The sequence below is a fragment of the Zonotrichia leucophrys genome, chromosome 13 (assembly GCF_028769735.1).
Source record: "Zonotrichia leucophrys gambelii isolate GWCS_2022_RI chromosome 13, RI_Zleu_2.0, whole genome shotgun sequence".
NCBI lineage: Eukaryota > Metazoa > Chordata > Aves > Passeriformes > Passerellidae > Zonotrichia > Zonotrichia leucophrys.
Window position 1 is genome coordinate 7,766,010 of NC_088183.1, and position 23,441 is coordinate 7,789,450.

At 41.6% G+C, this 23,441-nt stretch overlaps 2 protein-coding genes across 9 annotated transcripts in view; one reads left to right on the forward strand and one right to left on the reverse strand.

Annotated features, from left to right (window-relative positions):
* Nucleotides 1-1,203: 1,203 nt before the first annotated feature.
* HNRNPAB (heterogeneous nuclear ribonucleoprotein A/B) overlaps nt 1,204-23,441 on the reverse strand; it is a 28,597-nt gene continuing 6,359 nt past the window's right edge. For 2 of the 5 annotated variants that reach the window (XM_064724584.1, XM_064724586.1), the window contains 2 exons: nt 23,345-23,429; nt 1,204-5,944 (listed from right to left, as the gene is read on the reverse strand). In XM_064724584.1, coding sequence (XP_064580654.1) covers nt 23,359-23,429 — 71 coding nt within the window. In that variant the 3' untranslated portion in view covers nt 1,204-5,944; nt 23,345-23,358. Of the gene's footprint in view, nt 5,945-22,764; nt 23,430-23,441 lie in introns of those variants that run through there. The other 3 variants (XM_064724585.1, XM_064724587.1, XM_064724583.1) reach the window with 2 other exon arrangements.
* On the forward strand, nt 12,430-21,561 carry PHYKPL (5-phosphohydroxy-L-lysine phospho-lyase). Of its 4 annotated transcripts, none has more exons than XM_064724579.1 (13): nt 12,433-12,581; nt 14,121-14,239; nt 14,975-15,134; nt 15,738-15,812; nt 16,583-16,670; nt 16,765-16,881; nt 17,084-17,166; nt 17,442-17,667; nt 17,931-18,085; nt 18,611-18,700; nt 18,845-18,975; nt 19,384-19,440; nt 19,545-21,561. In XM_064724579.1, exons 1-12 carry the CDS (start codon nt 12,520-12,522, stop codon nt 19,434-19,436), a joined length of 1,359 nt encoding a protein of 452 aa, XP_064580649.1. In that variant the 5' UTR covers nt 12,433-12,519; the 3' UTR covers nt 19,437-19,440; nt 19,545-21,561. The 4 variants fall into 4 exon arrangements, with proteins under 4 accessions (XP_064580652.1, XP_064580649.1, XP_064580650.1 ...); XM_064724580.1 differs by having other exon boundaries at nt 20,557-21,561; XM_064724578.1 differs by having other exon boundaries at nt 12,434-12,581; nt 19,384-21,561.

Below are 23,441 nucleotides of genomic sequence, written 5' to 3' on the forward strand. Positions count from 1 at the left end.
GAGTTATGCCTTCTTCTCCCCAGTTAAAATGATTTTAGATGAGTATAAATCATGGGAGATCACACAGGGGATGCCAGTCCCTTTATGGTAACAGATGCTCAAAGTTAGATGCTTTCAAACATTTTTTGGATGCTCAAACTCTGGTAACAGATGCTCAAAGTTTCTCTCAGTACCCATAGCCCAGTTTGGTTCCCCTTGTGCCTGTGCTGCTGCAGCCCTGAGTCCCATCCTCAGCTGGGGTTTGAAAAGCTGCAGAGCAGGGCCACTGGCACTCTGGGCACCAGAAAGGTTTTGCTGTGCCAGCACAGAGCTCTGCCCAGAGCTCAGGTTGGGTCCAGTGCTTATGCAGGAAGGTTTGTGCTCTGCTCCCCAAAAGGGCTCTGCACCACTAGCTAGGAGAGGTCATTGTTTTATTTTCATTTTTTTTAACCATAGAAAATGCTGCGTGTTAGATGATTTGCAGTTGTCCTCAGAGAAACAAAAGGGCAGTAAGCAGTTTCTCTTTCAAAAAGTTAAATTACTTTCAGATGTGTCCAAGAAACCAATTCCTAACAGCAGGCCTGCTCTAACTTCTTACTTACTCCCCAGAGATGTTCTATTTTCCAAGCATCTCCCATCTTAACTACACAGAAATCACAGGACCCATCTCTGCTGAAGGCATTGTAAACTGCAATAGGTGATTCCTCCAATTGACTGCATTCCTCCAATTAACTACAACATGACCAGTCAGTAAAGCTCTTGTGCATCTTCCTGGTTAGCTGCAGGTTGGATGAAATGTTGATTTTGTTTTGCAGCCCAGGGTGCAGAGGAGGCTTGTTGGGTTTTAAGTCCAGGAGCATCAGCATGAGCCCCACATACAGCCATGAAGAGTCATTTTGGAGTCACTCAAGTAAAACATGGTAGAAAATTGTGGAGTTTTATGATGGCCAAAATAAGAAGGAGAAATAGCTCAGGACACAGATAAACCCCCTGACCATCAGTGTTAGGGTGACCTTTACAGCAGGACAGCATGTTTTAGGTCAAACAGCCACCCTGCACCTTGTTCCCTGTACCCATCACACCAGACAACTCTGGCAAATGTACATGTTTCACCCTTTTTTAAATAGCTTTGGATCAAAATATTGACTGTGTCTGCAGAAAAAAATGTGTTTTCTAACTAAGGAAAAGTTACAGGAAAGCATGACTGCTTACACTCTGAGTAGCTGGAGAGGGTTACCTTACTTCACTGCATCTGTTTTATTGGGCATAGGCTATTTTACATATAAAATCAATACAGAATACAAAAAAATGTGATGACTAACATTACAGTAAAAAATGTAAAATTGCATTTTGACCTGTATTTGCACTAGCAGTTCTCTGCTGCATCCACATCCTCCCAGCCCCAGTGAGTCTGGAGGTGGCTCTGAGGGAAGGGTCAGTGCCTGTGTGCTCTCTGTGGCTCTACATGCAGAAATTCATGGAATTGGAGATCCAAGAGCCTTAAACAAATCCAGCATCAGGAAAGGCAGCAGAAGTCAGCTATTTCTTCTGAGGTGTCTGGAGAGAGCTGGTCATACATAGCTCATTCCTCTTCTAAGGGCTCCTTCCTTTCCAGTGTTCTCCTCCTGGAGTCAGAGCTCTTCTGGCTTTCTGATTTTTGTATGTTTCTTGTATCTCCAGCGGAACATGACAAATATTTTCACTCCCTTTGCATAGTCCACAACTCATCCTATTCTCAGTTCAGCAACTCAAGACTCCTTAAAGAAACTAAGTACTGCAGGATCAAATTTAACACAATTAGGATACCATCTAGGAAAAAAATACCTACATCACCTCCCCCAAACAAAAAAGCACATTTTAACAAAAATTACATTCCCACATCATGCTTTCCATATATATGTCTGATTGCAAAATACACTACCTTATAAAGCAGATTATGAAGTTGATGAACTGTGATTTCAAATCTATTTGTACACATTTTCTTTGTTTAAAGGAAAAAAAGTGTAGATTTCCAATTCTTTATTTTATTTTCCCCTGAGGTGTATTTAATTTTGTGTTGTGTGTGACATATGGATTACATTGCCTGCGTATTCATGTTTGTGCATATACAGCAAATGGGTTTTGCATGGTAATTAACAGTGATGCTAAGCCTTTAATTGTGACCAATGAGCTTGAGGTTTTTGGGTCTGACACTTGAGTCACTGTCAGGAAAACTGAATCTGTAAATTGAATTTTGCAGGGACCAGACGGACTGCCAGTAGCAGGATGTTGGCATAAGGTACAGTAACATTAATAATTGTTTATTCTTGAACAGGTCCTGAGTGATTTTGCTCCCTGCATGGTGATTGTTTGCTCTGCTGCACATGCTTCAAGCAGCAGCTCACAGGCCTGGCAGACATGGCATTATTCCTTGGGAGAGCAGAATTCCAGCAGCTTCAGGGCTTGCTCCCCCCAGCTCTAGACTGGGGCTGGGAACACCAAAAACTTGCTAAGCATGGCAAATCATTAACACTGTCAGCAGAATGCCTTTTTACAGGCCTGTTTGGGCTTTTATCAAGGCCAAGGGAGCTGAGGAACCACCCAGGAAAGGCTGCACCAGGTGCTCCTGTGCCTTTCTCAGTCCTTACCCTCCCAGCTGAGAAGCTAACAATGGGCTCTCTCTTTGTGGCAGAGTTCCAAATAGTTATTTACAACAAAGATTCTTCTGCCATTGTAATTATAACTCACAAGCACTGCCTCAGTGCTCTCATCAGCACCCTGGGTGCAGTGCTCAGGGAATTTGTAGCATCTTGTGCACCCAGAGCAGCCAGGGGCTGGAAGTGCTACTGGCAGCCTGGGAGCATGAGGAGAGATGTGTCCTCCTGTAAAATGAGGATTTGATCCAGACTTGTAAGAGAATCCTCATTCTCCAACACGAGTATGACACTGAAGCTGAGTGGAATTACAAACCCAGCTGTAAACATGTGGTGTGTGGACACAGCTGGAGTTAACAGCATGCCACTAACTGATTGCAAACCCTCAGTTAGAATGTCAGCACACCCTTGGTATATCAAAGGTTTTAACTATTTGTGATTTGTTTGGATGTACCATTACTAACAAAGAAATCTGAATGTCAATCCTTATAGTAACAGTAAAGTTAGTAAGTGTAATGAATGGAGCATTTCTCTGATTAAAATGTTTGTTTGTGTGTTCTTTTTCAGTGATCTCTAAGCATGAAGCACAATATGTAAATAATGTGATATATTTTGATCTTTTTAATTTTTGTATAAAAAAAGGAAAAAAAAAACTTTTGACAGTAATATATTGACCTTTTTTTATACTGGATTCTGACATTTATGGACTTGGAAAATAATGTAAAGCTCCCAAACCCATAGCACTGCATGGTAACACCAGGATTTGCTAAAGGTACAGATGGCAGTAGCTGAGGATGAACAATGTTCCCTGCTCATGCTGCAGTGTGAACTAACAGTACTGAGCCAGCCTCGTGTGCCTTACTGCATGAAGGAGGGCAAAAATCCTCATTTAGCTCTCAACTTCATATTTGCATTGTACATGCACATTAAAAGGGTGAAAAAACCTGGCTGAAAACAAAGAAAAGAAGGATGCAGCCTTAAAAATGGAAGAAGCTGCTGTCTGCTGTCTGGTCAAGCAGGAGAAGGATTTGCAACCTGCAGAGGAAACAAAGCCAAGCTCCATCCATCACTACCTGCTGTGGGTGTGATGAAAACAGCAATTCTGGGGCTAAACTGAACAACCTTGACTGCCTGTGGTTAATTCCTCTACAATCAAGAGAAACCTTTTTCCTCAAGAGGAAGCACCTCTGGGTCCTACTCTGGGGTCTGAGCCTGAAGATGTGCCAGCACTTGGTTACTGTGGAACACAAATTCCCCAGGAAGCCTCTGCTGCAGAATTTCAAACCAGAAAAACCTGGCAATGCTTTCAGTGCAGTGCAGGGAGCTGCAGGACAGGGAAGGCTCTGCTCAAGTCCCTTCTTAAACAACAGAGCACATAATGTTGCTCTTGGGGCTACCAGAAATTGGGAGTTTGGAGTATTTAATTGATTTGGTTTGTAGAGTTCATTTGCTTTTTATTTCTTCTTGGTTTACATGGTTTTAACTGTAAACTAACTCTGCACTCTCCTCTTGTTGTCTTATTTTTCTTCACCTTTTTAGTCTCTTTTGTTACATTATCTCTTCTCAGGCACATCCCATGCAGAGCAGGGCAGTGGATAAAAATCATTATTATTTTGATATCTGCATATGCTACTGTGGGATCAATTAAAACTACAAACTATTCCACAGATCAACATTTTTAAGATTGTTGAAAAAACAGCAATTGTGCAGCAGAGAGCCATAAAAAAATATTTCAAAGAGGAATACGATGGCTTACAGCCGAGTCTGTTCAGCTTACAATGAAGATCAAGAAGCAAGCAGATTCCTTTACAGGGAGGAGATACTTTGTATTAACAAGTTTTTAAACTGCACAGAGAAAGATATACAAATACTCATCCAATGGGTAGAAGTTGAAGCAACATAAACTGAAAACAGTAAGCTGTGGATTTTTATTGGTAAAATTGGTCAATTCTAACCAGATCAGTGATATAATTGCTATCACCCTTATGCCCTTTTGATTTAACAGATCATGGCTGGAGGGAATACTTTTCTCAATACAAGTTGCTGGGTTCTGAGTGGGAGTTTTAGGTGAAATTGGGAGCTCACTGTAATATCAAACATGGTATTATGGCTCTTGTGGCCTTGATCTTAGAGAATACAGAAGGGAGGCAGTTTTGGTGCACTGAGTAGACCCAAAACCTCTGTTAAGATTGTTGCTGCATTGCCACTCTCACTGCAGCTACTGCCAGAGAGGGATGGGACTGTCCAGGTGCTCCCTGCCCTGTCCGGGCTGACCTAGTGCTGGAGGCGCTGCTCTGATATTGTGAACAACATGGGGATGTGCTTTGTGCTGCACACAGGGAGGGTGATGGTGTCTGAGCTCTCTGCTGCCTCTGGGTGTCCTTGAGCTTATCCCAGGGTCAGGCTGTGCTCTGTGCTGGTCAGTGCTGGAATGGCCCCCAGGCTCAGCAGAGGCGACACAGCCTCAGGGCTGTGGGCAGTGCATTGTGGCTGCTCAGGGGCTCACCTACACATCACTGGCTTTGTGGCTGTACTTGGCATCTCTAGCAGTTACTCACCATTTCCTTGGTCACCATACAGATTAAATCCATGTTAAATTCAGATCAACTAACAAATCAAGAAACAACAATTATGTAACTCAAAACAGCAATGAAAATGCATTTTATTTACTTCCATTTCATGTTCTCGGCTATCACTTTTGGTGTAGGGGTTTTTAAAGGCATAAGGAGCAGCTAACAAGCTTCCACTGGCCTTTAGTGCTTTTGAAAAACCCCTTTAATATCCCAAATTAAAGCTAAAAAATTTTCTGTGAAAGGTTGAAGGCAAATCTCTCATTGATGTCACCAGGAAGATCTGTAATTGTTCCCTTAATGTACAGTTGCTCTTCCCATCTCCCCCAGTCATCTCCAAACCAAAAGCAGTTCACTATTCCAAACCACACCGTGGGCTTCTACACTCAAATTCCTGCACATGTCGTGTTCATGGAACTTCTTTCAATATCAATGAGAGTTCAGTCCCCAGAATGACTGCAGAAAGCACAAGAATCTGGAAGTGTCCACAAACAATCTACAATGCAGATAGAAAAGTCTTGTTTTACATACGCTGGCAAAAACTAAACAGCTTTCTATCTAGCTCCTACTTGAAGAAGTTTGATATCACTGAAGCTACAAGACAAGCTAACCTCCAAAGCTTATGAAATTATATTAAAATTTATATTTTCTCTGAGGAAATACCCCGAAGTCCTATTATCTTCAGGTAAACAAGTCAGTATTCCGTCTTCACCTTGTGGAATATCCAGTGCTTGTAGGCATCAACTGTGACCACTGCCAGGCCTGCAAAACATTGACACAGAATACCAGAATAGTGCTTTACCCTCTCACAGCTCTGCAAGGCCACCATCCCCCTCCCAGCACAGAGCCTCTGCTGCCACAGCACCCAAGCCATCTCTTTGTAGTGGAGGAAGGCTGCAATTGCCACTCTAGCACAGCTGTATCCACCCCACCAGTGCTGCAGCTCAGCTACCAAACCTTTTTGTGATCCCCTTTGGAAGTTCCCAGGCAAAGGCCCTTGGTTCTGCATGTACAGAGATCATTGTGCACGTGCAGCCACTCAGGAATGTTCAGGACATTGGAGTCACTGCTCAGGTGCAGCGGCTCCTCTGGGCTCCTGCTGCTGCCACTCCATCAGGAATGGTGGCAGGGACAGATCCTGCTGCCACTGGGGCTGTGAGGAACTCATCTGAGGAACCAGCAGGTCTCTGGATCCCTCCCCACTCTGGGGAGAGTACATTTGGGGTGGTACATGCACTCTGCCACCCCCTCATCGCCAAAGGAGCAGAGCCTGTGAGAGCAGGGAGCGGATCCCCCAGCAGGGCACCTGAAGCCCTGCCTGGTCCTCAGCTCAGATTGCTGCATTTGGCCTTTAGATTCTGAACAGTGTCCCTGCTTCCCTGCCCATGGCACAGAGCTGGACCTCAGTCACCTCTAAAGACTGTTCCAAGCCCAGCCATTCTGTGATCATCAGTCACATCATCCAGATCAACAGACTTTATCAGAGAAACTGTTGGGTTTTGTACTGATTACACAGTCTAAGAGGAAATCTGTTTAGACTTCCATGTGCCTTACACACAAACATTTAGAAGAGCAGTTTTTTAATACAGACCAGTCATGATCCTATTGCAGTGAGTTGAAAAGATGTGCTTTGCTCGGCAAATTCATGCCAGATCAGTTGATTATTTTCTCCTTCCATATGAAAATGTTTATGTGGGTGTTTCTGAATACTTTGTGAATAGCTCACAAAGACAAATTTTACTTCTAGGTAGTACTGGCAGCCTTGCTCAAAACTCAGTCATGATCTCAGCCTTTCACAAAACTTAGGGAGTTTTTCCCCCAGGAAATCTCTCTTCTTTTGTTTTCCCCTCTGGTTTGAAAGAATCTGAGACTGCTTTTCAGCAATTCCAAAAAGCAGCTGAATGTTACCACTATATGTCAGCAGCAATGAATATGAGTGACAGAGAGGCTGCTAATGCTTATGAAATGTGGGTCAGGCTGAGACTGAGCCACTGATTTTTCTTGATCACTAAGATATTTGGTGTAACTTCATAGATTCATCAGTAGACATTCTGGCTAACACCCTGAAGTTACTGATACTGGGGGAACCTGAAACTCAGACAAGAATATTTTTGGTTTTTAGTCGACAAAACAAAATTCCTGCCTTTAATTTAACTGCATGGTGCTTTCCATGAGGTTAAGGGAACCATGGAGCAGAGGACACACAGTTTTCTGTCAGGCTTCTTCCATTTCAAACTGTAGCCAGTGACATCTTTCCAGTCACCACAAACATCCTCTGTCTTCACACGCTGTAGCCTAGTGGGTTTTGGAAGCAAAGTTCCCAAACTGAACCATAAGGGCACAAGAACTCTCTTGAGACCCCTAAAAGGTTTTCCAGCCCCAAGGCTCTGCAGGCAGGGCTGCCTTGCTGTGACACACAGGATGTGCATGCTGTGACTGAGGAGCTGCTGCTGCACCCAGCTGAGTATGGGAGCGCTCCCTAAAGCTTCTGGGGAGGATGGATTTGGGCAAGAAGGGAATAAGGCAAAAAACCCCATGTGTGTAACTGCACAGCTTGAGAGGAACCTTGCCAGAGCATGAACCCAATAATTTGGCCTGTTCTCATGGGGACAAATGTGATTAATTAAGAGTTTTGCAGCTCAGTCACGGCTTGGCCAGTGAATTCAGGAATTTTTTTGGATTACAAAACAGGTGGCAGAGAAATCCTCATCTGACCCCAAACTGGAACTGTTCCCAAGTGTCAATTCATCAATATTTTAGTTTAAAAACATCATAATCAAGACATTGCCACATGCTTTGTTTTACTCCCATGGGGAGTCACCTCTCCTGTATGCACTGCTCCTGACACTTCCTGTATATATAACGGTGATGAATTTATTTCTGTATGGATTTTTCTCCTGTGTATTTAAAAATAAGATTGTTTCTTTTAATGGCAAGCAACTTTCTGATGTGTTTTCTTTTTAGGAAACCAATAGATAAAATATTTAGATGAGCTTTTGTCTTCTGTAATTTCATAAATTCAGAATTTGAAATCCTTATGCAAACCAGCAAAACGTGGCAGGTTTCAGCAATTTAAGACATCCCATGCAACGATGCAAAGTAATCCATGGAAATGGCACCTGTGGTTTTAAGATTGTTACAGTAACCACTACCCTGGGTAAAGTTTTGGTTTTGCACTCAGCCAAATATGGCAGGTCTTGGGCAAGAATGCAAGAACTCACACATTGTAATGCACAACTGATTAAAATAAATAATAAAAATTAATTAAACTTTTAAGATGCCATGAAGCTTCCAGCTTTCTCATAATGGTAAATAACTCCCCTGGCCTGTCAATGTAATGTGTGCATTGTAAAGGTGAATGCTGGTTCAATGCTGCCCTCTAGAGGAGACTTTTTAAAATAGAAGCAAATTTTATGCAAATTTTGTGCTGTGACAGTGTCTCTTAATTTACAGCATGCCTGACTTTTGTGTAACTCTACAGTTTGAACACATACTTGTAAAACCAGGAGTGCATGGACAGAACTTTTTTTTTCCAAATCTGGTATTTCTTTCTTGGGAAATACAACAGTAATCTCACATTTTTTCAGTCCCAGATATCTGTTGGGACAGATATCTGTAAATGATCTGTTGCCCAGATAATTTACAGCATTATGCACATATAATCTACCTATAGTAGGTTTCCTGACACATTTCTATTTTTAAAATTTTGAGCATGGAAGCTCTGAATTTTCTTTGTAGGCAATAGATTTCTCTCCAAGATATGCAAAATATTAATAACTGTAAATTATTAAGAGATAAAAATTTAAATGTCCCCAAAGCACTCATCCTGGACAAATAGTGCAGGTATGTGGCTGAATTCAGCTCAGTGAGTTTGGTTCCACTGTAATCCAGCAGAGGAAGGAGTGTCCAGAGGTGGAAGAACCCCAGTATTGCTTTGTTTAATTTGAAATTCCTGCTTTTTACCTGTTCAGGACAGGCTGACATGCTGAGCAGCACAGCCAGCCTTGCAGAGGTTTAACCAGGAGATTTTCAAGTGAGAAGTTACACATATGGGTAATTTCAAAAGGCCTGTGACACTCTGACCTGCCAAGGCAATCACTGTGGCACACACTGAACCTGGCACCTTTACAGGACAGTTTATGTAAGCACATTTCTTGACCCTTTGCAATAGTGGGTTGGTTTTTGTGTATTTTTTTTTTAACAAAAAGGAAGGGGCAGAGAGAAACTGGTCACTCTAGTTAGTCCAGTCTCAGTGTCACTGCAGTCACCTGCCTTTTAACCATGTCCCTGGCACTGCACTGCACCTGACCATAATTACTTCAGTTTGAAATACTCCAGAGCTCCACCTGGGGGAATCCATTACAGACTGAAGCAAACCAGTGAGTAAAAAAAAATTCCTAAACTTTATTTTCCCTGGTGATAATTTGTATTTGTAAGCTAAAAATTGCTTTTAGTACTTTCACATGCCCAGGTGAACCACTGCAACTTTGCCATGTGCTTGTGTCCCATCAGATGGCACAACACCAGGGATGTGTGGCTGTTGTGTAACCTGCAGCTAAAGTCAGTGCTGAAAATCTGTCACTTAGATATGAATGGAGGAAGGACTTAATCGATGATATTATTGTATACTACTGTAGGGAGCCTGGGGGAAACCACAGCAAGGCTGGGAAACACGAGTTTTCCATGCATAAGTTGAATTATTGACAAGAGAATGGAGTAAGAAATACATTAGTAATGTTTGTGGCTTTCCTGTGACTTAGGACAAACAATTAATTCCTGTTAAGTTCTGCTAGAAGTTGCCTTCAAGTGTGGTTTCATGGAACAGTCAGCTCACTTCTCTGTCAGCTCACTTGTGTGGTTTCTTACATAACTTAGATATTAATGAACAGAAACTTTAAAAGGAGTTGACCTAAGTATCTGTAAATGACACTGATCCCATCTGCTGCTTTTTATTATAATGTTAAACACTGTATTTAAAAAGTTCATTTTACAGGAATTTATGAAGTGTAGGTGAGTGCTTATCAAACTTGTATTTCTGCAATTACATTAAAAAATTAAAGTCTGGTTTTGCAAAGCAAAAGCACCCATGGTATCCACTGAACCTGTAAATTTAGCAGGAAAGGTCCTAAACTGCCATCAGTGCAAATGAGAGCTGGAGCCTGTTGTGTTTGCTGGTTTGTTTCATAGACTGCAGTTTTACAAACTATTTCATAACAGCTTTTTGAGTTTCAGTTTGGGTTTCTTTTTCTGCTATCTTAAAAACAATCAAAAATATTGAATATGAAGAATGTTCAGCACAAATACCACAGCCAAAACTGAAATTACTGCATTACATGACTTTGGACATAGAAATGATACAAAACTGATGTGTACAACAGCATTTGAGAAACTGTACCTGCTGATACCTCAAATCTGTGTACAGTTTAGAAAAATAATAAAACATGTGCCTTATCTGTCCATACTTGTTTTGAAATTATGTCAATAGAGCTTAATCCTCCACCACGTTATGCAAGTGTCCCTTATTTACTTGAGTGGTTGCATCACTCCAGGGAGGCTGTTCAGAGGAGAAAGGGCTGTTTGTGTGTTTGCAGCTTGCCAAAAATGAGTTTTGAATGTATTTACATGATATTTTATACAAAACTGGCTAAATCTCTGTATATGACCTTTGAAAAGAAATATATAGATATTAAAATTACAGAAAATGTACTTAACATCTCCACTTGCAAACTTTTTGTGACTTTTGATCATGTATGTGCCACAAAAAGTATTCTATTTACTCTTCTTTGGGGAACAACTACTTTAAAAATGAAGGCATTAATAACAGTATTTCTTATCCATTGTTTTAACATGTTAAAATGGTATTAATTAGTACTGCATCATGTATTTCTAGTTTAAAGCTGTAATGGACAATGCATTACTTTGAGACCTAAAAAAACTTTTTTTCAGTGATTTTTTTAATAAAAGCAAAGACTCAATTATATAAAATGGTCTCTCTGTACAGATTACTTTTACAATTGTGTGAATATGTATAATGAACTCTGCATTTGTAACCAAGAGTAAACTTTCCAAATTGTAAATGTTCAGGTTGTTATTATAAATAGCTAGTAAATATCTTAACCAGACAAGAGTTCAAATAAAGATTAACAGCCATTATTAACTTTTTCTCCACTGTCTTTTGTTCCTTAAAACCTGACCTTTATGAAACAATGTAGTTAGACTAAGTTCAATCTAACTTTAAGCACACAGCAATTTGGTTTTGCATTCTCCATATTGCACAAAATTTAAACTGCTCCTGTGTTCATCAAGTAATTGCAGCTAGAGATAATTATTGGTGGCTATAACTAGTGAGCAAAGTCTGCCAAGTGTAGTTTTAAAATTATCAGTTCTGTTTTTCTAGAGTTTTTAAAAGCTATTTGTCAGTTTAAACCAAAAAGAATGTGAACATGTATTTGAAAGGAAAAAAAAAGTGTCATTTTCTAGAATCAAGCTGGAAAAGTTGATGAACTTGGTTATGGGATACACCTAGCAGAACTCAATCCATCAAAGAACCTCTTTTCTGGTTCTTTATCCTATTTTTCTTTAGGTAATTCCAGTCAAACAGGAATGGAAGAAAGATCATTCTAATCTGATTGACAGCATTTCCTCTTTTAATCCTAACTATTACCTGCTTTAGGATTGGCTCTGAAGGAGTCAGTCAGGTGTCTCCTTATCCGCCACCAACCAAACACAGGGCTACAACACGTAAAAGGCTGGGTCTACTTCTTCTTTAACAGTGATGTGAAAGAATTATTTAACTTCTACCACTTTGGCTTAAAAATTTTCAACTAGAAAAGAAACTTCCTCAATGTGTATTTCAAACAAAGAGCGCTGTAGCAGTACTGATGATCCTGAAGAGCTCCGAGGTGAGTGGGGTGTGGGGCTGGATGAACCCGAGCAGGGTAAAGCCCTGGGCTGTGCGGTTTAAGGGTGAGCTGCCAGCAGCCCTGCAGGGCCCCAGGACCGCAGCCTGTCCCCATCTGTCCCCACTCCTGCCTGGGAGGGAAGCGCTGCGCTGCCCTCCGGGTCCCTGGGTGAGCTCCAGCCCCGCTCCGGGCGCACGCAGGACCCGCCCCGTGCTCCGGGAGCCGCCGGGGCTGCGCTGGGCGCTCCGGCCGGGCACTGCCCGTGTCCCTGCTCCCGGTGCCTGGCGCTCCGGCCGGGCACTGCCCGCGTTCCTTCTCCGCCGCTGCCGCCCCTCCCCTCCCCTCCGGCCCGGCCCCCGCAGGAGGCGGCCGCTCCCTCCTTCCCTCCCTTCCTTCCCTTCGCTCCGCTGCCGGCCCGCGGGCGGCTCGGCGGCCATGCGGGCGGTACAGCCGCGCTCCCGGCAGCAGACCCTGGCCCTGCGGCGGCAGCTCGTCGGGTGAGTGCTGCGGGAGCGGGGCCGGGGCAGGGGACGGGGCCGGGGCCGGGGCCGGGGCCGGGCGGGCGCTGCCCCGGACGTGGCCGGGAGCGGGGCCGAGGCGCGGGCCCCGCCCGGCGGCAGCGCCATCGCGCCCGGGCTGGAAGCAGCGGCAGCGCCGGAGCGCCGCGCCCGCACAGCCCGGTGCGCTGCTGTAATTAACAGGAATTAGCCTTTCTTAAGGAGGGGGATTACGAAACTGCGCTGTAAAACCCGTATGATACCCAGGGCGCCTGTTTAGAGACTAAAGTGCTTAGAAAGCGTTTTCTAAGGAGGAGGCACGGCTGGGGCTGAGGCCGTGCTGGGCCAGGCAAGATTCTGGCTCAGCCACTATTATAGCCCGTCTTTCAGGAAACTAATTATACCAAAACCGTGATGGAATTAACAACAAACGTCTGCTCTCTGACAGAATGAGGGACAAGACTCAGTTCTAAACTTCTCGTTACCGGTGGTGTTTCAAGCAGCCTAAAGAAAGTGTTAATTCTATAGACGATCACTAAGTATGGCAACACAACTCTTTTATTTAACTGAGGGAATATTTTCGTACCATATATATTCAAATCCAAGGCTACTTTTATGTGCTGTATAATTACAAAAGTTGGGCTGAAAGTAAAAGCTGAAATTAGAATTATTCCAGTTACATGCACCTGAAAAATACTACACTGGGTATCAAATCTTTTTCCAATTGATTTGCCCTTCCACGAGCAACAGAGACCCAACTCTGCAAGCACTTTCTTAGCATCTTTTGAACAGTTACGAGAAGCTTAGAAAAACTCCCAAATGTTTTGCCAGCTCAGAGAGAAAGTATCAAAATACCTGCTGGGAGGGATAAGATAATGAAGCACTTTCTTACTTCACCATTGTCCTCTGTCATCCATTTGACAATGGCTTTGTATTTAGCGTCAAATTATTTCTGAATAAGCCATCTTTTACTAAATGAAAATGTGGATGTTTGGCATTGCCCTGCAGTCTCAAATCTCTGCAACTCCTACTTAGGCAGATGTGTTTCCATTTTACTTGTTTGGCAATTTATTTAAAAAGTGAAACAAAACAAATGCACTTAAGTAAAGCCAGCCTAATAAAATGACTCAGTGTTCTAGCTATGGTTAGTGAAGCTGTAGCAATCACCTGCAGCAAACTATCTGGAAAATCAGAACCTTGGCAGGAATAGCAAGAACATAGTAAGAATAATAAAAAGAACATATCACAAGGTAAGAGACACTACAGAACAAAAAGGGCCGACAGCACGGACAGTAAGGAATTGCCGTTAAGACAGGATGAAACTATAGAGGTGAGTCCTACTGCTTTGGCTAGACCCTCGAGTAGGATTTTCAGGTTTGGAGTGTGCTCTTTTCCTGTTAATCTAAGAAAATCTGAGTACAAGGCCTTTAGTTTAGGGGCCAAAAGCAGGATAACTGTGCCAGCAAACAGGAGAAATGTTTTTTATGAGTAGGATAAACTAAACTCACTAAGATATTTGCTTTCTGATGCTTCTCATAGCTCTTCTTGCAAGCTGTTTTTTCCTACTGATCCAGTGAAGATCACCAAGGCCAAAGGCCAGTATATGTATGATGAGAATGGGAGACAGTACCTTGACTGCATAAACAATGTGGCTCATGGTAAGCTAAAGTCATGGCACTGGATGTTATTTGATGCTGTTTTTTTAAGCAGAACAAAGAACAAGCAGTACTTTTACTGCCTTTGCACTGTGCTGGGGGAGGGGGTGTTTAATTGGAAAAGTGGAAGGAAACTTTCTTGAGCGTGTAGTTTGGGGAATTACAGTGTTCTTGAATTTGGGTGTGTCAATGTGCTTTCCAGACTTGCTTCCTGTCCTGTCTTCCTAGAAATGTGTCTAAAACATACAGATTTTTTTTCCATGGAAACTCAAGTAAAGCACCTCACTGTAAAATGAACAAGTGACATTTTGATGGTTTTATAAAAGTTACTGGTAAGTGTACAGTCACAAAACCACCGTGTGCTCAGTGTGGTGCCTTAATTGTGTATAATTAAGTGACTGCTGCTTTCTTACAGGATGTGAAATCTCTCTAACCTAACCCCTACCCCAGGGCTAGTAATTCTTTGATATTAAATCTTACCTGCACCTTCTCAAACTCCTGAACTGTGGCAATGCCTAAATCCAAGCATCAAATCAGACACTATTTGTTTTAGCAGATCAATTTCCAGTACTAACTACAAACCTTCTGAGGAGCACAGAAATGTTTTTACAAGATTGTTAAGGCCCTACTGATAATATCTCTGTACTATTAGAGAAATATAAGTGTTAATCTACCATGTGAATGAACACCATGGGTAATGTGAAGAACTCTCAAAGCACTCTCCACATTCTCTTGCAGTTGGACACTGTCACTCTGATGTAGTAAAGGCAGCCCATGAACAGAATCAGTTGTTAAATACAAATTCTCGTTACCTTCATGACAACATGGTTGATTATGCAGAGAGACTTTCAAAAACACTACCTGAGAAATTATGCATCTTCTATTTTTTGAATTCTGGGTAAGTTGGATACATTAGAATTGATAGAGGGGCTTTACTAGGGTATATACAGACAAGTATACACACTTTCTTATCAACAACCAGTTTCTGGTGTGGATGACTAGATACTGACAAAAACATGGGTCTGGTTCTGCAAGCTCTCAACCTGGGAACTAAACTTGTGCTTTATTTAAGAAAAGTTTTATTCTATTTGTAAGACCTTGGACCTCAAAACAGTAATGTAAATATTTGCTGTATTAGTTCCTTGTCTGATTTGTCTTCTGACTTGACAGTTATTCTCAAAATTAAATGTACCAATGCATTGCTTCTGTTGGGGAGGGGGGCACACATTCTTAAGCAAACTTCTGGAAGAAAAAGAAATGCCAAATTGTTTCTCAGAAAGTAGTTCCTGTACTCAGTAGTTCCTGTGCTCTGGCTTTTTAAGATCGATTCTGTTCTGGTGAACAGTCCTACCTAGTGAATGCTGATTACTGAGGAATTTGTGCATAACATGCAGCAAGTTCTGTCTGTTCTCTGCAGACACAAAGAACAGTGCAAGGGAAGTTAAGACTTCAAAACTCAAGATATCCACCGTGAAACAATTGCTGAATTTTTCCATTGTAGGTCTGAAGCCAACGACCTTGCCCTGAGACTGGCACGGCAGTACACAAAACACCAGGATGTGATTGTCTTAGACCAGTGAGTACATTGGCACTTTTTGGGTATAAGGCTCAGTTTTGGTCAGAGCATTTCTGAAATCCTCCTGTAGTAGAAAGACTGTAACCAGGAAGCTGAGGGAAGTAATTTTTGCCTCTGTTGAGTGTTTGCCAGCCCAGCCCTGAGAGCTGTGGTTGGGCTCTCCAGTCAGTACTGGACAGCTGTTGCACACTGCCAGGAGGGGCCATCAGTGACCTGCAGTGAGAGGGGCTGGGTTTGTTCTGCTACAAGGGACAGCCAGATCTCACTGCAGCTACAACTGTCTCATGGAAGGAGCAAAAGCATGGGAGCCAGCTGTGAAGATGTATGGTGACAGGAAAAAATACCTCAGATATAAGTTCAAACCTGAGGGATTTTGATAAGACATGGGAAAAAATGTCTTTCACCATGAATGGAGTCAAATATTAGAACAGAATGCCTACAGTCACTGGAAACTCCATTGCTGCAAGATATTCAGAAATAGGCCCTTCCCATTCTGCAATCTTGTGATACTGCTCAGGTCTTCCCTGCTGTGATTCCAGTCACCAGTGGCAAGTCCTGTCCCTCTGCATCCTTTATATGAAAAAAAAAAAAATCCAAGTAGTACTAAGCTTATTGATAGAAAAGAAATTGCAGAGCTGTTCTCAGCTTAAGTTAGTGAATTTCCTACCAGGTGATAGCAGCTGGCTACTTTGTACTATTTGGTATGCTAATACTAAAGAACTCTTGATACTGAGGAAATTACTGTTTAGTTCTGCCAATTGTTTTTTAAGTGCTTACCATGGACATCTGACATCTTTGATTGACATAAGCCCATATAAATTCAGAAATCTAGAAGGACAAAAGGAATGGGTCCACGTGGTATGTACTTCAGCCTATACCTATCAATTACTTGCCAATTATGTGAAGTTGTTTTTATGCAATATTGAATGTAGGATATTATTTCTTTGCATAGGCTCCTGTTCCAGACACATACAGAGGACTTTATAGAGAAGACCATGAAGATCCAGTAACAGCCTATGCTGATGAAGTAAAAAATATTATTGAGCATGCACAGAAGAGAGGCAGAAAGGTAAGATATCATTTCCTTAACTGTTTGTCTTGTCTTAGAAATGAATGTGCCTGATTGTAAGTACAATTCACAGTTACTAAACTAAGTGGGATGGACTTGTCAAAAAGTAAAGGTCACATTAATAATCAAAAACCCTCTAAGGACAAAGAGCTTGCTCCACAACTTTCTGTATTGTGTTCAAACATTATATGCTGTGTTTTAGATTGCTGCATTTTTTGTTGAATCTCTACCAAGTGTTGGTGGTCAAATCATTCCCCCAGCAGGATATTTTCAGAAGGTTGCAGAGTAAGTGGTCATTCATTATCTTTTTTTAACTTTAAATATTTGGTAAATAGATTCTCTGCCTGCTGCTTGACAGGTAGGAAATTACCCAAACCTTCATGTTAGAATGTGAATTGTATATGGCAAAGATCTGCATATAAACACACAGTATGCAGTATAGCCTTGTATGTATGTTTGTTTCCTCAAAGTTTGCAAAGTAACACTTTCTGCATGCTCCTAAACAATAACTGCTGTGTTCTCTTTCCTTTAAAGAGACAATCAAATCTGTTCTGTTACAGGCATGTGCACAAGGCAGGAGGTGTATTTATTGCTGATGAAATTCAAGTTGGCTTTGGCAGGGTTGGCAGGCACTTCTGGGCATTCCAGCTTCAGGGAGAGGATTTTATACCTGACATTGTCACTATGGGGAAGCCAATAGGAAATGGGCACCCACTTGCTTGTGTAGCAACAACAAAAGAAATCGCAGAAGCTTTTGCGGCCACAGGAGTGGAGTATTTTAATACAGTAAGTAAACAGCTGCCCACTTCTGTAAAGGAGCCTAAGGATTAAATCAGATACTCATGGTGTGTTTTTATTGGTATTTACCACACAGTAACTAAAGAGGAACTGTGTCACTCTACTATTTCTGTTTCTAGCCTGTGACTATGTATTGGCTCCATCTGATAAAAGTAATAATGTGCTCCTTGTATCACTGAGGCTACACTTTCAGTGACATGATTTCATCTTTCTTCCCTTTCCATGGCTGTGTGTTCCTTTCCTGGGCTCAGTTTGGTGGGAACCCTGTTTCATGTGCCATTGGATTAGCTGTGTTGGATGTAATTGAGAAGGAACACCTTCAGGCTCATGCCACAGAGGTAGGCAACTTCTTGATGAAGACACTCAAGGAGCAGCAAATCAAGCATCCCATCATTGGTGATGTCAGGTATCAGTGCCTTGTTTACATTTTTGGCAGCTTTCTCTTTGGTTCACTCAGTCCAATCCAACAGATGTTGTTTTGAGAAATTAATTAAATTTTGTGTTTTCAGTGAAAATAGCCTCCTGTAAAACTAAGTAAAACAAACTTGAGCTTATCTGAAGTCTCATATACTTTGCCACTCTGGGCCACTACTGTTTTATCAATTTATTAGCTGCTAAAACTGTTGAACTGCTTCAACTGCTACTGTTCAAACTGCTGTTTGAAGTCAAAGTTCAAGTGCACAGGGTACAGAAATGATGAGCCAGATGGAAAACATGTTTAACATCCTGTCCTGCTCTGCCAGTGTGAGCAGACAGAAGTCTCTATTACCACATTTTTTCAGAACAGCAAAACTTTTTTCTAACAGTAGCCAAACATCAGGTAACTCTCATGCAATAAAGGTCTGGTGTTAAAAAACTCTTTTTTTAGTTCACTTGTACTTCCTTCCTCTGACACTGACTGACAGACTGAGTGTTTTTATTTCTTTTACAGAGGTTGTGGCTTATTCATTGGAGTGGATTTAATCAAGGACCAAGCAGAAAGGACTCCAGCCACAGCAGAAGCAGAGGAACTAATAACAAGGTACAGGACTTGCTAAAACACAACCAGCTGGCCAAAAGTGAAACCAGTCAGTGTAGAAAGTGTGACATCCTGCAGGCTGGTGTTGCAAGTTTTCCTGAGCTACATGCAGAGGAAAATGTAATTCTTCATTATTGCTCTTTCCAGACTTAAGGAAAAATATATTCTACTGAGTACAGATGGGCCAGGAAGAAATGTGCTGAAATTCAAGCCCCCGATGTGTTTTAGTATGGAGGATGCAAAATTTGTTGTGGAGACAATTGACCAAATACTAACAGGTAAAAAATGATCAAAACCCTCAAAAATAGTGGGTGGTTCTGAACTTTCTTGAAGACAATGCTGAGCTACTGAGCCAAATTTTCAGAAATGCTAAAATGGAGCAAAGATGGTAAATGCTGAGCACACAGCCTTCCCTTCTCAGTTTTTCTGTGAAGTTCTCCAACAAACCTACTTCCTCTGCAGAGGCATGTGCTTTTTAAAATAGCTTTGCTCTGGCTGAGGTTTGAGTGTTTACCTTATCCAAACAAGCACAATTTGTAAAATATGTCCTGTTCCTGAAAGCTGTAATCTATGTGCTTTTGCCACTTAAGCTTTTTATACAACTTCTACAAACTTAGCATTAAGAAATGTGTAAATTATGTCACAAAGTCATGGCTTTTCTAAGTTGTTTCTTATTCTCTCTTCAGATATGGAAAAAGAATGTCTGAGCCAAAAGAAAACAACTGTTTGTTCCACCTGAGCAGGTATTTACCTATAGCCACCCAGTACTACTTACAAGCCAACTTCTAAACATAACTTCAGAAGCACTGTGAGAATAAAGCTTCCTCTGAGATGCTTTTACTCAAAGTTTGCAGGAATTTCTGGGAATCTCCAGGCATGGACCACACTTGTGGTGGCATTCACAACTGCCCTCCATCACTCTGACCCTCCCAGCAGCACTGTGTGCATCACTTGGTGTAAGCAAGGGCCAACATGTCCCAGACATGACTGTCTCTAGAGCATGCAAATGACTGCACATCCACACAAACAGCTTTTCTGCTTGCTGCTCAGTGCCTTCAGGCTCCACCTGCATAACCACTTCTCAGCAGATCTCCCCTTAAGTGTCATTTCAGGTTCACAGCTGGCATCTCATCCTTCAGGATCCATTCACCCCTAGACTCAAAAGTTTGTGGGTATCAGAGTAAGATTGGTCTTGTTTAGTCTTCAAAGCCTTGTTATGTCTTCATCTGTTGAGATCCCTCAGTAGGTTGCCAAGAGAACATCTAGCTGCAACTCAGTTTGCTGCACACCCATGAGCACAGTGTAACTCACAGTTAACACCTTGGTACACTTAGTACTTCTCCAAACTTCTCTGACTAAAAGACACCCACATGTTTGGTAGAACTCTGGATAGCTGGGCAGGAGTGCACCTAATGTGGTCATTGTGAGCAGTGGAATCACCTGTGACCTCAACCACCATGAGATTCACAGTGCTATGGCCCTGAGCTAAGGAGAAATATGGTTTTAGTTCAATGTATATTAGTATAGCAGGCACAAGAGAAATGTGTTAATATTTTATTTAGCAAGTTAATGGAAAGACATACAGCTGTTTATACTACTTATTCTTAGGAACAGAAAGATTACTGAACAGTGCCAGTGCAAATTAGAGGCCTAATGACTTAATGTACTTATCTGTGATCTAAACTAAGCAAGAAAAATGCCTTTATTTTCTACAGGAAACCAAGAATGCAAAAAGCCTCTTACTAAGTACAGTACTAGTAAGACACTTACATATAATGTAAGCGAAAGTGAGGCAATGGAGTAATTTCTTTTAATGATACTTTTACAAAAAAACCCATAACATTATTTTCTTTCCATAGGTTTCAAACAATGTTCAAGATCTACTACTAAGAAACATTATTCTACTATAATAATGCACATTTAATCTTCATCCTAGCATGTCTTAGACCAGATAAGTCACCTCTGATTTTTGTTTTCATTTTTCTTGTTTTTAGTAAAAGCTCTAGGAGAAATAAATTTTACAAGAGCTTGTCTCAACTCTGGCAGTGTGGAATTAGCTTTTATTTAAAACTGCATATCTAAAACTGATTCTAAAGGAGGATTTTTCTAATGGCCACTACAAAATACATTTGCTAAATTTGTGTACTTTCAGGTTATGACTTTTTCAAATCAGGATGAGCCAATGGGTGTTCTGATATTTTCAGGTCTTCAGCTATCTTTGCAAACACCATTCCAGGTGCCAGTACACCCAGTCCTTGCCAGGACTCTGATGAGTTTCAGCAGCCAGTGTCAGAACAAGGTCCCTAAGTAGCACTGTATTCAACAAACACTCTCAAGCCACCAGTTAAAGTCAAAAACTTCAGTTCCAAATTCCTGACATCAAACACATGAGGGACAGACAGCTGAGGGCTACGGCTCCCAAACCACTTCTTACAAACACAGTCTGTCCTCGAGAAATACCCAAGTAGGATTAGTAAATTAAGAGGAGTTTACAGCCATAAGCAACAACCTTGTGCACAAGCCTTCACTTTCACCAGGCAGTTCTTTGTATCACAAACTTTTCATGCAAAGAAGAAAGGGAAAAGCCAGCTCTGCATTTAAGTACCAGTATCCTCAGTTCCTGCCTAAGGCCACATCACCTGGTAAGGAAGCATTACCTGAGCACCTACTTACAAAAACCACCACAACACCACCAGCTGACAAACTCTTGCTAGGACACTACCAGCCACAAGGCCTGCAGCACTATGGCCCTGCTACCATGCACTTTTCCCACCGGAGGGCCAAGTGCTTGCTAGAAAAATATTCTGCTACCCCTTATTTCACAGAAAAAAAAATATTCAAAGTATGTAATAAAGTATTTAAATTTTAAATCTTGAGACAGTAATACTTCTAAATACTGTACTCATTTTTTTCAGTGATCTGCTGGTTTTTTATTTGCAATTAAGCCAGGCTGGAGGTTACATGGTCCAGCTGTAAAATTGTCAACTATCTGATTTTTTTTGTCCAATACTGAAGACTTTCACCTAACACCAGAAGAGTCTTACAGACTTCTAAACTTACAAGCCAGTTCTTCTTTTCAAGGACAACCAGCAGGGAGCAGCAGATTATAGTCCATGCAGAAATAGCTGCATCCCTTGATAAAAAACCTGCAAAGATCACTAGTAACATGTGTTTGTTTCTTGTCTTAGTTACTTGGTTTGATTCCACTTGCAGGTGTTACTTGTTCAAAGAGAATTTGTTACAAGAAAAAAAACATTGCCAGATTTTAGCTTTAAAAGGAGATTACTATCAAATTGATCACTGGAACAAAGATTAGAAGTTTACTTTGTGCAGTAGAGCTTGCTACTTATAGTCTGCAACAAGACAGGCAAATCACATGACAGTTATTGCCTTAAAATAGCAGTAAACTAACAGTAAAGTCAAAAAAGGAGAGTATTTCTAGCTGGTCAGTTATCTCTAGAGAAAGAGATGTTTTTTCCACCCACAACTGCAGTGGAAGTTCCTCTAGCCTTTTCTATTATACAAAAAGGCTGCAAAAATTCAGACTTTGCATTGGTAATTGAATGTCTGTCCAACCTGCCTTTCAAGGCAGGTATATACAGCCTATTAACAACTTGCAGAAAAGTCTCAGACTCAAGACAGTGAACTATGGAGGAAGTGCAGCCAGCTTCTTGCACAGCTCTCAGCTCCCTCCTGCAATGCTGTCCAGACTCCCAAGGCCTGACACCTGCGGCTCTGGCTCCTCCTACAGAGCCCAAAGCAGACACCAGTGCAGTCACTGAGCTCTGTGCCTGCCTAGAGCAGAGCCACCACCTCACCAGCACAGCCCCACCACAGCTGGGGCTCCTCACTGAGCTCTCCTCCACAACCTCCAGGCACAAGTGACAGCAGGTTTGAGCTGCCACTTCAACTGCAAGTGAGCACAACTACCAACACAGCCTTCTAGTTTTAAGATTAAAAACATTTAAGCACAACTCTTAATCTATCAAGGTACTGCCATGAACTAAGTTCTGGGAACAGGATACTGGTGTTTTACTAACACATGAGCTGAAGAATGGCACAAGACACTAGATTACGCCTTTTTTATTTCAAAAGCTAGGATAGCTCCAATATCCATGTCATGGTGAATCAGAACACATGTAAAATACCTTACAATACATTAGATTCCAAAAAGGTACCAAAAAGTACAGTAAAATTAACACTTCCATTACAGGAAATGTATGACACAAAAACAATACAAAATAAAAAGGTGGAAAGTGACACTGGTTCCCTAAGATGCATCTCATTCTGTACAACTGGAGTAATGCAGAGTCCATAGTTAACTCCAAGAGGCAGTCCCTAGATGCAGAGCTGCAGCTTTAAGCAGACCCTCAAAATCAGTTTCAGTTTAACCTATTAATGAAATCATTAATTAATATCTTCAGCAATGCTGAAAATTACACACCACACTGTCTAGACAACTAGTTATTGGTAAGTAATAAACATGTAAAACATTTCCAGGGAGCTCTTCCAAGTAAGATGCACATTTAACAGGCCATAGAAATTTATTGTAAAGTTAAATTTGGTACAGAACTGAAGTATCCATCTACAGCATTGTATACAAAACCTATGCAGTCATTTTCCAAAAGAGACCATGCCACTGCATACCTGAATAAGTTTGATCAATATGGCTTGTAGTTATTCTGATGACCACCACGTCTTGGTGTCTTCCCATAATTTGCACTGCCTTGACCTATGAACAAGA